The sequence below is a fragment of the Cyprinodon variegatus genome, unplaced genomic scaffold, assembly GCF_000732505.1.
Source record: "Cyprinodon variegatus isolate N-32 unplaced genomic scaffold, C_variegatus-1.0 Scaffold232, whole genome shotgun sequence".
NCBI classification, from domain to species: Eukaryota; Metazoa; Chordata; class Actinopteri; order Cyprinodontiformes; family Cyprinodontidae; genus Cyprinodon; species Cyprinodon variegatus.
Genome location: NW_015150685.1, coordinates 201793 through 214449, shown reverse-complemented (window position 1 = coordinate 214449; position 12657 = coordinate 201793). Strand labels below are relative to the sequence as shown.

Here is a 12657-nt window from a genome sequence, read left to right as displayed (position 1 = left end):
CTATTGCTATCGTATTGGAAATGAAAAACTTGTTTTGTGACACTAGTAGTCCTGAAGATGGCGATGTGGATCGAGATTTTGTCTTTGCATCGATCAATCGATTTGTTTATCGGTGTTATCGTTATGAATCTGTTTATTGTTACACCCAGAGTAAAACAATGGGTTACAAAGGCCTGTTTGTCGAAGGAAAATTTTAAAAAGTGAGAATAAGAGAACATAAATTAATCAATTAAGTCAGAAAAGGCAAAAATCTACTGTCAGAGCAGTTATTTAATTTTTTTAATGAACTAGCACCCCCACTGGCTGTAAGGAGGAAGGATGACATCTTGGTTTATTTCCAGGCTGTTAACTATCACAGTGGGCTAATTATTCCACTTATGTGTCAATTACTGTGGACCGATCTCATTCACACTATAATCACATCAGTTTGACATTAATGAGGAGTTTTAAACATGCATTTATCACCAAGTCTATAAACTGTAAACAAACCAACAATGTGTTGTAAAAAGAAGTAAGGAGGCGTTTTGCAAAACACAGCAAAACAGAGTTTTTATCATGGCTGAGTTTTGGCCCTGAAAGTGCAAACAACTCCTGAAATGTGCTTTTTCTCTGTGTAAACTTCTTAGAAATGTATCTATTCAGTAAAAAAAAAAACTACTGAAGAAAAACAGCTTTAAACAAAACGTTTTACAACAACAGGTAATGGTTACAAAGGTTACAGAAATTAACATCCAGCCGACAAACACTCGAAGCAAAATGTCCAGTGGCATTTATGTTTTTCACATTTTCTCAGTGCAAATGGTTCAGTCATGCATTATGTCAGCACAAACTGGGATAGCGTGCAAAATAATGTTCTGGTTTCACAGGAAGCACAGGAAGAGGAGGTTTTTTTCTTTTCTTTTTTTTTTTTAAGCCCACCTGAAACAAATTAAAAAGTTTGCAGGATCCTTGGACAGATTTTAAGTCAGAGATCTGTTTGTTCTCCCATCAAACCGGAGGATGAAGCTGATTGATGGTCACCAGCCCTTTGTTTACAGACTAACAACTGAAGAAATCAGCAGCTTATAACAGAAGTCTCATTCATTAGAGCTGTTCAAATGGGGTAAGAACTTAAATAGAGGTCCAGGACCTGAAGGTGACATTTCTTCCTTAATTCTAACTCTTCTGTTTTAAATCACTCAACAAAAAAAAAACCCTAATCTAATCAGGCATCACTTCCAGACTGCATTTTTAGTCAAACTTTGGCATGCTAAAGCTTCTTTAGCCAATAATCCATCTGAATATTCTAGCTTTCTTTAGAAACAAATAGGGAAAGATACACAAACAGCATTTCCATTTCTTTTTTCTAGCGTTCCATCTGTGATAACTCAGTAATTAATTATATGAACAGCAGAGGCAGCTTCATCATGGGCGGTTTGAGAAAGGGGCCAACAGGGGCCAGTGTCCCTTTAGATCATGTCCTGGCCCCTGTTATGGTCCCTGTACCGCAGACATAATACTAAAAGAAATTTTATAGAAAAGTATAATTTTAACTTAAACTAAGTGAAAAATACGTAAAATTCCTAAATTATGAATGTATATTGACCTAATATTCAAAATAAAAGCTTAATTTGATCTTTTAGATATTTTTTTTTAGCTAAGAGATTTTTATTTTAACGATAATCCAAATGAACATTTTCAAGCCAAAAATAAATATTTTCAGTTGGAAGACAGAATTTTAATTAAACCTAATCGAATGGTAATCTAACTTCATGTAGCTATCTTGATACATTTGAATCCCATGCCCTGTTTTTTGTTTAATGCTTTTCTGTGCCCCCATGAAAACACGCTGGCCCCCTCCCGGCCCCCTGATACATTTGGTCTAGAACCACCACTGAGCGTCATACAATGTGTGCTAGAGGAGTAGCTCTAGGACAGGGGGTCCAAAACTTTTATTTCTACGCCTCACTTTGCTTTGGTAAAAAATCCGGGACAGTGTTTTTTTTCATGGAGACAGACCCAAATGAGAGAAAAAAAATAATGTTTGTTATGTTAGGAGAGACCTCATACAAATTTGTAATTTACAGCTTTGGAGGCTCCAGATACAGCAGATGAAATCTCTGATCCTGTCATGACTGAAACTAAATGTGCAACTCATTTGTTTCAAAATTATTGATGAAATAAAACTCTAAAGGTGAAAAATGTAATAGATATATAAGTTTTACATCTTCAGACCATTCACCAAGGCTTGTCCTACAGGAGAACCGTCTAGAAACATACCGTTTTCCTGAATACCTATCAACATGGGTCATTTATTTGATTCATTTCTCCCATGTTTTCCCCTGTTATTACACAGCGTCCTCCCTAGGGGGAGAGCCCCCAACGTTGGAAACCACTCAAAGTTTAGCCATTTAAGCTGCCTAAAATATAAGTGATATGCTAAGTTCAGAACGTACGCAGCAGAAGCAGCAAAAACGCGTGTCCTGCTTCATTTTTGATGCTCTAGCTGTTCGGACGAAAGGTGGGTCTGATGCGTGTTGGGCAGAGCTCCCCTATCCTTTCTTTGCCTGTAACAACGGCAGCTATATTTTCTGTGATCAGTGCGTAAAAAGTAGTTTTAATGTTTTTAAGTGGGAAAGTCCACCTGAAGCTTCATCTGTGCAATCAGTTCATCTACATTACCATCCTGCCTTCAAATATGATTTAGCTGTCAGAGCCGCTTAGGTCCCCGTACACCGGCGGTGCGCTGTCAAGTACGAATCCCATTCAACGGCAGCCTCTGGCCCGGTCGCCTCTTTTCAGTTTTCCCCTACTGTTCACGGCGGCTGGAATTAGCGTTTTTCACGTACATAATCCAAACTGCAGGCACCAGAATTATAAAAACAAACATAATTTGTCGTCAGGTTTCGACATTTTAAGTTAATTTAAGCATTATTAAACTGCTATATAGCGCTATGCATCATCCCTGCCAGCTCCCAGATAAGCTTCTCTGATTGGTTGATGCGGCGCGTCGAGCAGAAAAAGTTCAATTTTTCCTCCAGCAGCTGCTGCTTCATGCGTCAGATGTTGAGAAACTCGCATTTTGGCTGCTCAAAACGCTCTGCAGGACCTTTTGCTGCGCCTTGATGTGTGTCAAACATTGACTTTGCATGTAAACTAGCTGCTTCTGCTGCTCCTGCAGCATGCGGTCTGAACGTAGCAATAGAGGCAGCTGGTATGAAACAGAAGCCTGTTTATGGCAACACTGAAACTTCTGAGTCACCTATTAACCTATTTTGGGATATTTGAAGTTTTCAGATCAATATTCAGAAATTGGAACGCAGAGATGATTCATGTCAGCTTCTCTTCTTAAAAACACGCCTACGTAACTAAGGAGAGTCGGATGAATCACTGAATGAGTCATGTGACCCTAAGTGCCGCTTTACAGCATTCTGAGCTCTCCTTAAATTAAGCGCTAACTAAGCTAACAAGCTTTGTTAGCCAATAAAACAGACATGACTCTGCTTTTTCTCTATGAACCACATATCTGTTGTAGCTCTTATGAGACCATTAATAAATACCTTCTTACATCTCAATTGGACTTTTTAAACCACTTCACTGACACTAGACATAAGCTCGCTACAAACTGTGCATGAACCAAATAAGATGTTCTTGTTCTCACTGTGCCAGGAACGAGAACCAAAGATGTACACTTTGTAGCCAGACTCATGGAGAGCCGCATTCACTTTTGTTTAACCGCTAAAGAAATGCAACACAAAGGAAGAGACAGTATTCTTCAAATTGAAAAAGAGCAAAATGATGCTCAGCGGACCGTCCGTTGTAGCAGTGTTTTTTAATCCTGGTCCTCAAGGCACCTTGCTCTGCATGTTTTAGATGTTTCCCAGCTTTCACACACCTGTTATCAATTGATAGCAGATTATCAGGCTTTGCTGAACTGCAATCATCTGAATCAGGTGTGCTGAACCTCAGAAACATCCAAAACATGCAGAGCAGGGTGCCTTGAGGACCAGGCTTGAAAAACACTGCATTATAGTAACAGATCAGTGTAAGAATTTACACACCTGAAATAAGGGGCAATATTTCCTACTAAACAGTCCTGACCAACCCTTAAAACTATTCTCCAAATTCTGCGTAGACGATGTGTTTAGAAGAAGCCGTCAGAACCGACGGCACTGAGAGAATAAAATAACTTTATTTTTCTCAGCTGTGAGAGCGAGAAACAGCCTCTCGATTCTGGTCGACCTGTAGCTAATTTTAGCGCTGCCTCTCTCAGTAACAGCCTCCACGCTGAAGAGTGTTTTGAACTCACTGTGGTTGTGCTTAGCCAGGGTGCATTCGCTGTTTAGAAAATGACTGGATATTGAGTTTCGGCAGTCGGGAAATTCTCTCTGTATCTTTATGCATTCATTTTTATTTATTTGAAATGAATTCAGCCCCTAATTCGGCAGTCTTTGGGAGCCATGACAACCAAGCTGTAGCAATAACTTCACCATAAGGCACTTCCAGCTTGGCGCCTTTACGGTTGTCGCTTCCTCTCACGTGCTCCTGGACCATCTGTCCTCCTGTGTGAAGTGATAAAACAGAGTGGGCTCATCCCTGAAGTTCTGCTGGCCGTCCAGGGGGCTCAGCACTCCCCCCCGCTGAAGACGAACGCCGTAAAGCCTGGCCTCGGTCTGCCCAGCACACAGACCGCGCTCTATTAGCCAGTCGACCAAGTCACTGCCAAGAAAGACGCTTTCAAGATGTAGCGGAGGGGCAGAAACGTATCCTTGGTGTTCATCCTGAGCCTCCTGGTAGGAAGGCAGCGAGGTCTGTTTGCGTGATTCATCTGGATGGGGATTTTGGTGTAGATTCTGTGACTCATTAAGTCTTTGATCCTGATCAGAGGGGTTTGTTATTAAATACTGGGGATGATGGGAAAGGCAACGTCCAACCGCCGTCTCCTCCTGGGTCAGTCCTCCAAACCTGTGACAATCAGAGGAAGGATTCACCTGCCGAAGCGTTTACACTCTCCCCAGAGGCACTATGATGTGATGGAGAGGAGGGGAAACAGGAGGCAGTCGATGGAGCAAAGGAAAGAGGGCAGAGACAGAGCAAGCAAAGGATTAGTTCCTTGGAGGTAAAAGGTGAAAGAAGAAAAGTAGAGTCACGGCCAAGAGTCATAAATGTGGTGCCAAAGCTGTTTTTCAGCGGAGTGTAAAAGGATCCATATTTAACCCGTTTACAGGCTAAATATGGGGAAACTGGAAGATTCATGCAGCTTCACCAGAGAAAAGTCAGAAGATGAAAGGCTGCAACTAACGCTTGTTTTACTTGATTATTTTTTTGGTTTAATCAACCAACAGGTAGCAAAGATTCTTCATCGGATTTCTTTGAACAGAATTTGAATCTGAAGCTAAAACTGGTTCAATAAGAAGTTCAGGATAGAGGATTTATACAGAAATAGGGATTTTTACATAATAAAAGCAGAATGTTTAAACATTTTCTAATTACTGCTCCGAGTTTGACTTTTCCCAAAACAAATCTGTAATAGTGAATATCACAGTTTTCAGATTATCTAATGAATTGATGCCAATTTGAAATAGAATTTAATTACAATAATAAGGTTAATTATTCCAGGTGAATAAAGGAGCAAAGTAAAGCACTTCTACTAGGTAATTTTTATCCGCTAATTTTTTTTATTTAAAAAGGAGTCAGCTATTACACATAATAGACCTTGACGTAAAGCTGCAAAAACACACTGCAGGTCCTGATCCTTTAATTAATTTATTATTTTTTTTATGAAATGCAAATGGCAAAAGATATAAAAATATACAAGTATACATGCATTTTTTTTAAATATTTTTATTTATATAATTTTTATTATATATGTATAAAGAAAAAAAATGTAATCTTTAAAGAAAAAAATTGTTTATATTTTATGTTTGTAGTTCTTTAGGGGTGTGACTTAGCAAGAATTTCACAGTACGATTTATCCTGATACATTAACAAACGAGACATCTGGTGTTTTTTTATATATTGCTCTGGAAACTGGCTGAAACATGGGTGGTTTGTTGCCACCTATCAGCTGGATGTTAGGCTATAAATACTTTTTTGCATTTAAGATCCTTTCTGACATATTTTGAATGGATTGAATAAAATAAAAATAGCACAATATTTGACCAAACTATTTCTTTCTTACACTCCTATAGTTCATATTTGTAGAGTTTTGTCTTAAACACTGATAAAATGTGGTTATTATTTTAGGAAATATCATGTTTTTAAAGGAAAAGACCGGTCATATTCTGTAACGATTAGATTACCAAATTAGTTGATGATTATTTTGATACATAATTCATTGATTCGGCCCTAAAGTGAGCAGAAAGCCAGGTAGAAGTCAAAGTAAACATCCTGAAGAAGGGTCTGTGGACAAAAAGGACAAATGTGGGACTTTCAGGCCGATATTAACAGCTTAACATGAAGCTGGCCAGAATTGATAGCAAGTAAGATGGAGCAAAATTAGGGAGGAATTAGAAAAGAAACCCAGTAAGAAGTAAAAGAGACGTGAGCCAGAACCTTCCAGCCTTACAACCCCAAACTCTCAGGGTTACTAGTGGAAATCAAACCTATTTCTAAATCTGGCCTAGTCAAAGTCCAGACTTAGAACTATAACGGGGGATCAGTATTGGGAGAGAAGAAAAGGAAAGATGTCAACATTTTCAAAGCCGGTAAAGACACAACAGAAAAACTTTCACCAAAAGGTCTCACTGGCTAAATATAAAGGACACTTGAGCTGCTTTCCCACCGTTTTTCAAAACCCGGTTGACCTGCTTACAATCCACTTTTGGCTCCTTTCCCATTTGACTGAAAAGCCGAGTCTGACCCCATGTTGGAAAGCTGTGGCCCCTGTCCCTCCACCACTAAACGTCTGATGATGCTAACACGCTGGGCAAGTGTTGTTGATGTCGACAGTATGAACGTATGTCAGGGAAGTGAATAAAGGAGAGCAACATGGACTTTATATTATTATTTTGCTCTTTTATCTGTCTGACTCCCTCCCACCAGTGCTGCTCCATGTTTATCAAATTGTTTCGGCTTGCTAGATCAGAAGCAAGTGGCGCGGTGTGTTGACGTCCGTATGTTGCGTTCAATGGTGTCACTTAATTAAGCGGGTCAACCCGGATCTGGTGTTCTCCCAGCATGCTGATCAGAGCCGGGGTGATTTTAACGTTGGTCCCGAGCCGAGTCGTTTGACCCGGGTAGACACGCGTCAGTGAGCTGTTTCCTCTGCCATTAAAAGTTGATTGTTCCCGGGTTTAAATGGGTTTTCCGGTGTTCTGTCAGATGAGCGGTCAGACCAGCAAACCCATAGTCAATACCTGTTTATCCCTTTAGTTTATCCCTGTTTATCCCTTCTGTTTATTTTTGTACGTAAAATAAAATTCAAACTCGAATAACGTCCGTGTAACCCTTTAGTCATGCACAAAAATTTATTTATTTACTTACTTTTTGGTGTTTTTTTAAAGTGTATGAACTTAAACTGCTTTTTTTTTTTGCATGACTAAAGGGATACATGCCCGTTGAGGTAGTTTAAAGTACAACAATACAGCTATAAACGCAAATCTGACGTATTGTGCATGCGTATTGACTATGGGTATGCTCATCTGACAGAACACTGGCCAGTAGAAAAAGCGGACAGATATCCTCTCTCTTGACTAAGCCTGGGCACAGATTTCCTCATACCTGCGAGTGTGTACTATATCTTGCACACACTGGTCTTTGTGGTAGCGGACAAACTGGGTGCAGGTCAGGCGGACCTCCTCGGGGACGGCGGATTGACTCAGATCCTCTCCGTCTCTGCCGTGCCACAGGCTGAGAAACCTGGACAATAATTCAGGGTTAGTTCTCCAATCGTGTCAGACAGCAATGGCTGAAGACTCAGCCTACCTTTTCTTGAATGGTAGTATGATCAGGTGTCTGTCCAGACCAAAGATCCCAAATGAAAGGAAACCCTGGGAAACACAGGGAAGGAGCTATATTACATGTTCTCCCTGCAAGAAGGGAAAGGATCATCGGGTTCAGCTACCTGCCCATAGTTGGCTACCGCACAGAAAAACTGCAGCTCCAGGTAGAGACGGCCTGGATCCTTGTTGAACAACCACCAAAGACAGCTGGACAGATTCTGTACAGACATCACAATCAGACAATCCATCTTTCCTTCAGCTGATCACAGCACAAGCCTGTCTGTGAAATGCTAATCTCTTCTGGTTTCCTCACCGCCAGCAGGCTGACGCTGAGCAGCAGACAGAGCAAAACGTGTCTCACAGTCTGTTGGTCATCAGTGCTCTGAAGGCCAGGTGGAGGCAGATCCAGAGGCTGCTCTGAAGGCCCCGAGCTGGATAGCTGTCCATCACACATCGACTCACTGTGGCCTAAAGCAAGAAGGCAGAATTAAAAACGAGGACTAAACAAAAAGTTTATTAGCTGCTTATTTTATCCCTCTCATGATTATTACAAAAGAAAACAAAAATAAAGATATTCCTCCCTTCACACCTGCCTGAATGCAGACTCTTTCAGCTTCTAGTTCATGCTGTTATGATCTAAGTTACCTGTGCTGTTTGCATTTTCCCTTTGAGTGCTGGCGATCATGTCAGGTATGGTCTGGAGCGGAGAAATGTTGTTGAAATCTCAACAAGACAAAAAAGAGAGTAAAAAGACACCATTAGGTAAAAAGTCAGAGAGAAAATCAAAGAAATAAATAGAGAACAGAGCTACCAGAGTGGCAGGTGGAGGAATTGGTCAGGTCTGTCTGCTGCTGTTGATCTTCCAGGCCACCAGGGGGCCTCGGTTCATCACAGATGCCTGTGACAGCTGCTCGACTCAAGGCTTCATAGCCGATCTGCTCCCGGTCTCCCTGGCTCAGACCCATCAGAGAAATGGCACCGAGGGCCAGGCTTACAGCCAGAACCACAGCAGAGCTGATTATCTGAGTAAAAACAACAAACACCACAGATAAACTTCACCAAGAGCCCCACAGAGAACAAAGTATTTAAAACCACTCTCTGAAGATGTTAAAATGAGTTTAACCAAAGACCTCAGAGACCTGGCTGGAGTTATCTCAGCCTCTCTGCAGCCTTCTGGCCAATCTGAAGGCGGGTCAGTAAAAAGGTCAACCGGCATTTCTAGTCTAGTCTGCGACACAATTGATCACGGTTTAGAAATGTGGTAAAAGTCACAAGCAGCTGTCAAAGAAGAAGAAACCCAAATTACTGAGCATGCTTTAAGGAAACTCCTTTAAATCTTTCTATAACCTAAGCCTGATTTAAACGTCTCTACCACTTTAATCCTGACCTGTCTGCTGTGTTCCTTGGACTTCAAGATGCTGTTTGCTTCCCAGTATAACATCTGGATTTAAACTCAATTAGATTACACACAGGTGGACTTTATCTGAGCGACATCTGGGCTCCTCTCTCTCTCTCTGCAGAACATTTCTGCACAAACGCTGGCTATGCTGAAAGTTGACGAATTTTCACTGGAATTAGGCAGACAGACTGACTTTTATTGAGTGTAACAGCCTGTTTAAAACACATTTACCTCTGTATTCGCACTTATATGTGAGAAAATCGCAGTCAAACGTGAAGCCCGCCCCCTTTAAATGCCGGGTCAAGGACTCAACGTGACAGACAGGTAAACACATTTGACCCTGGTCTGTCAGAGTGTTTCTTTTTTTTTTCCTCTATCCCATAATAGCAATATTTTGTGAAACAGTGCTTAGCAATCTTACTGCAACTGCAGGAGGAGCAGAGAAACATCTCTGGGTCAATCTATTAGTTGGCAAAAGATGCAATATGAACATCACCTCCGTTATGAAGAAAAGATCAAAAGAAAAAGGATTGGGCTTCTTTAGCAAAAGAAATATAAATTAAAAAACGCATGTATAATTTTCTTTCTACTTTAGAGTTTTAGACATTGTTGTACATTTCATTTTTGTGTTTTCTTTAAATTTCCACATGTAGTTACAATTCAGGATCTGTTTTCTCATTTACACTTCTTATTTTAGATGCTTTTTAGTCTGCTTAATCCCATTTATTTAGGTGAGTTTGGATGTGGCCTGGTGGTTATTCATTTTTATCAAACAGGTGTTTAAACTGAAGCTGAATCAAACTGCTGGCTTTTTGCAAACGTTGACCTGTCTGTGGATTTAACTTTAACAATCTCCTCAACCTGGACCCCATTAAAAGATCCAACATCCTTCCATCTTAATGTGGACGATCGGATTTTTTACTTACGGAAGACACAAGCTAAAGCTAAGACCAAGGCCGCTACAAGGCAATACTTTGCCATTTCAGTATTTAAAGGTAAATCAGAAGTGGACAGACACGGAAGCTCCACAGAAACTGGAGATCAGAAATCATCCACAGAATCTAGATCAGTGCATCTCCAAAATGTTAAAAAGTATTAGAGGAGCTGCCATCCATCCAAACCTGAGCTTTTCCGTAGAAGAAGGCAGAGTCAAGGGTTTCGGTTCTTTCTCCTACAATCAGGAGAACTCCAACCATGGCGAAGGGAACCCTACAACCACAAAAACAGCAACCAGACCAGATTATTGCCAAATTGCATCCACTAACTTATTTCTCTTTCATTCCCAGGTAGGTGAATACTTACCCCCAGCCAACGGCCATGAAGATTCCTGGTCTGAGTCTGAGCAGATCATCTCTGTTAGTCAGAGCCAGACAGAGAGGGATTAATCCTGATTTGGGGGGGCAAGAAGAATAAAATGTTTAAGTTACTTTACAGGAACTGATAGGTTTAATTTTTAAATTTACAAACCTGTCCAGATATAGGTGCTGTACAGAGATCCATACAGCAGAGTGAATGTGAGGATTTTGCTGAGGAGATTATCTTGTTGTTTCACGAGGAAATTCCAGAGGATCATCCCAACACAGACTAAAAACTGCAGCATAAAGCAGAGGGTTAAGAGAATCGGCACAAACCAAAGTGACCCACATATGTTGTGTGATGCAGCATCAGATTTGACTGACCTGAGCCAGGAAAAGATTTAACACGAACAGATGAGGGAGCTGATTGAATTTCCTGCTAAGCAGCATCACAGCAATGGTCCAAACCTGAGAGGAAGGCAAACGCAAACTGAGTTTCCCCTTTTTTCAAATACCAGTGCCCTTTACCGCGCATAAAAAAAAACGCGTACCAGTCCTATGAGGCTGATGATGCTGATGTTGAAGCTGACGTTTTCGAGCTCCGCCACCAGGGGGGCCGGGTCCATTAAAGGGATGGTCAGCAACCAGGCTGACACGTACATGATTGGTGCTGACAAGAAGGTGCTGATCACCATACCTGATGTGACCTGAAAGAGAAAAACAAGCTGAGGATTAACAGCCCTACAAAAAACAAATAAAACAAAAAGGTTGTCTACAACCGAGAACAAATCAATTCAAATTATATGTCCTTAAAGCAGGATTATTTTTCCTTGATTTAAGATATCTAAATCTAGAAATAAACATGTTAAAGACTCAAAATTTGAAATTTTGTCTTAAAGGAACACCTCTAAATAAGAACCAAATCATTTTCAATGAACTACAGGAACCAGGCTATAATTATACTTTCAATAAATGCACAAGTTTACGTCGATATTTTGAACACTTTTCATATCCCACCTATTGAAAGGATTTTTGGGGATGATGAAATCACCTTTCAAGATAATAATGCCATCTTGCCATAGAGCAAAAACTGTGAAAACATTCCTTGAAAAGGACATATAAGGTCAATATCATGGCCTGCAAATAGTCTGGATCTTAATCCAATTGAAAATCTTTGGAAATAAAAGAAAAAGGTAAATGAAAAGGCTACAACCTGCACAGCTGACCTGGAATCAGCAATCAGCGAAAGTTGGAGCCAGATTGATGAAGAGTACCGTTTGTCACTCATTAAGGCCATGCCTCAGAGACTGCAAGCTGTTATAAAAACCAGAGGTGGTGCAACCAAATACTAGTGATGTGTTGGAGCATTCTATTTTTCATGATTCCAGAACTTTTTCTCTCAGAATTGAGTGATTCCATAATTTTTTTCCTCTGCTTGCTCTAAGGAAGTAGCTGTTACTGACTACCACATTTTTTTCATAATTTCTTTCAGTGTTTCCATTTGAAATTACTTCAGTTTTGCGTCATGTCTGTGGCCTCCTTTTTGTTTTTATCCGCCTAGACCAGTAATTCCAAATTTTTTGCCAGGGGCAGTAATATGAATATCAGCATCAACTAAAGGTGCGGTGTGGGTAAAGCACTGCCAGCAGATTGCGAAGGCGTACAACTTTTATGTCTGGTCTAAAACTCCAGTCCTTTAGGATCACTGATCTTTAAATTTTCACTCGATTGCTGAATCCCTGAAAAAAATTAAGACACCGTCTACCATGCTATAACTCCCAACTGCCACGGACAAGTGCAATAAAATGTCTACATGTGTAGCATTTGGCTGCAAAAGCAAGCAGTTTGCCGGCTGTGGGAAGACAGATAATTTCACTGTCAAAGTCAGTGTGTGTATACATACTTGTATGTATAGTATTTTCAAATGATCAGGTTGTTGTTGTTACTAAGAGCAAAAAGCACATTATGAAGATGTTGCCTGGTATTTCACCAATTTACCGTATTTTCATGACTATAAGGTGCATATAAACGTCTTTTTTCC

The 12657-nt window shown here is 40.4% G+C and overlaps 1 protein-coding gene across 1 annotated transcript in view; it reads right to left on the bottom strand.

Annotated features, from left to right (window-relative positions):
- Positions 1-3025: 3025 nt before the first annotated feature.
- LOC107088919 (integral membrane protein GPR155-like) overlaps positions 3026-12657 on the bottom strand; it is a 17965-nt gene continuing 8333 nt past the window's right edge. The window contains exons 9-20 of the mRNA XM_015381384.1: positions 11168-11323; positions 11001-11084; positions 10789-10912; positions 10624-10708; positions 10443-10530; positions 8734-8944; positions 8568-8645; positions 8236-8390; positions 8045-8140; positions 7906-7970; positions 7702-7839; positions 3026-4944 (exon numbers count right to left, since the gene is read on the bottom strand). Coding sequence (XP_015236870.1) covers positions 4515-4944; positions 7702-7839; positions 7906-7970; positions 8045-8140; positions 8236-8390; positions 8568-8645; positions 8734-8944; positions 10443-10530; positions 10624-10708; positions 10789-10912; positions 11001-11084; positions 11168-11323 — 1710 coding nt within the window. The 3' untranslated portion in view covers positions 3026-4514. The remainder of the gene's footprint in view (positions 4945-7701; positions 7840-7905; positions 7971-8044; positions 8141-8235; positions 8391-8567; positions 8646-8733; positions 8945-10442; positions 10531-10623; positions 10709-10788; positions 10913-11000; positions 11085-11167; positions 11324-12657) is intronic.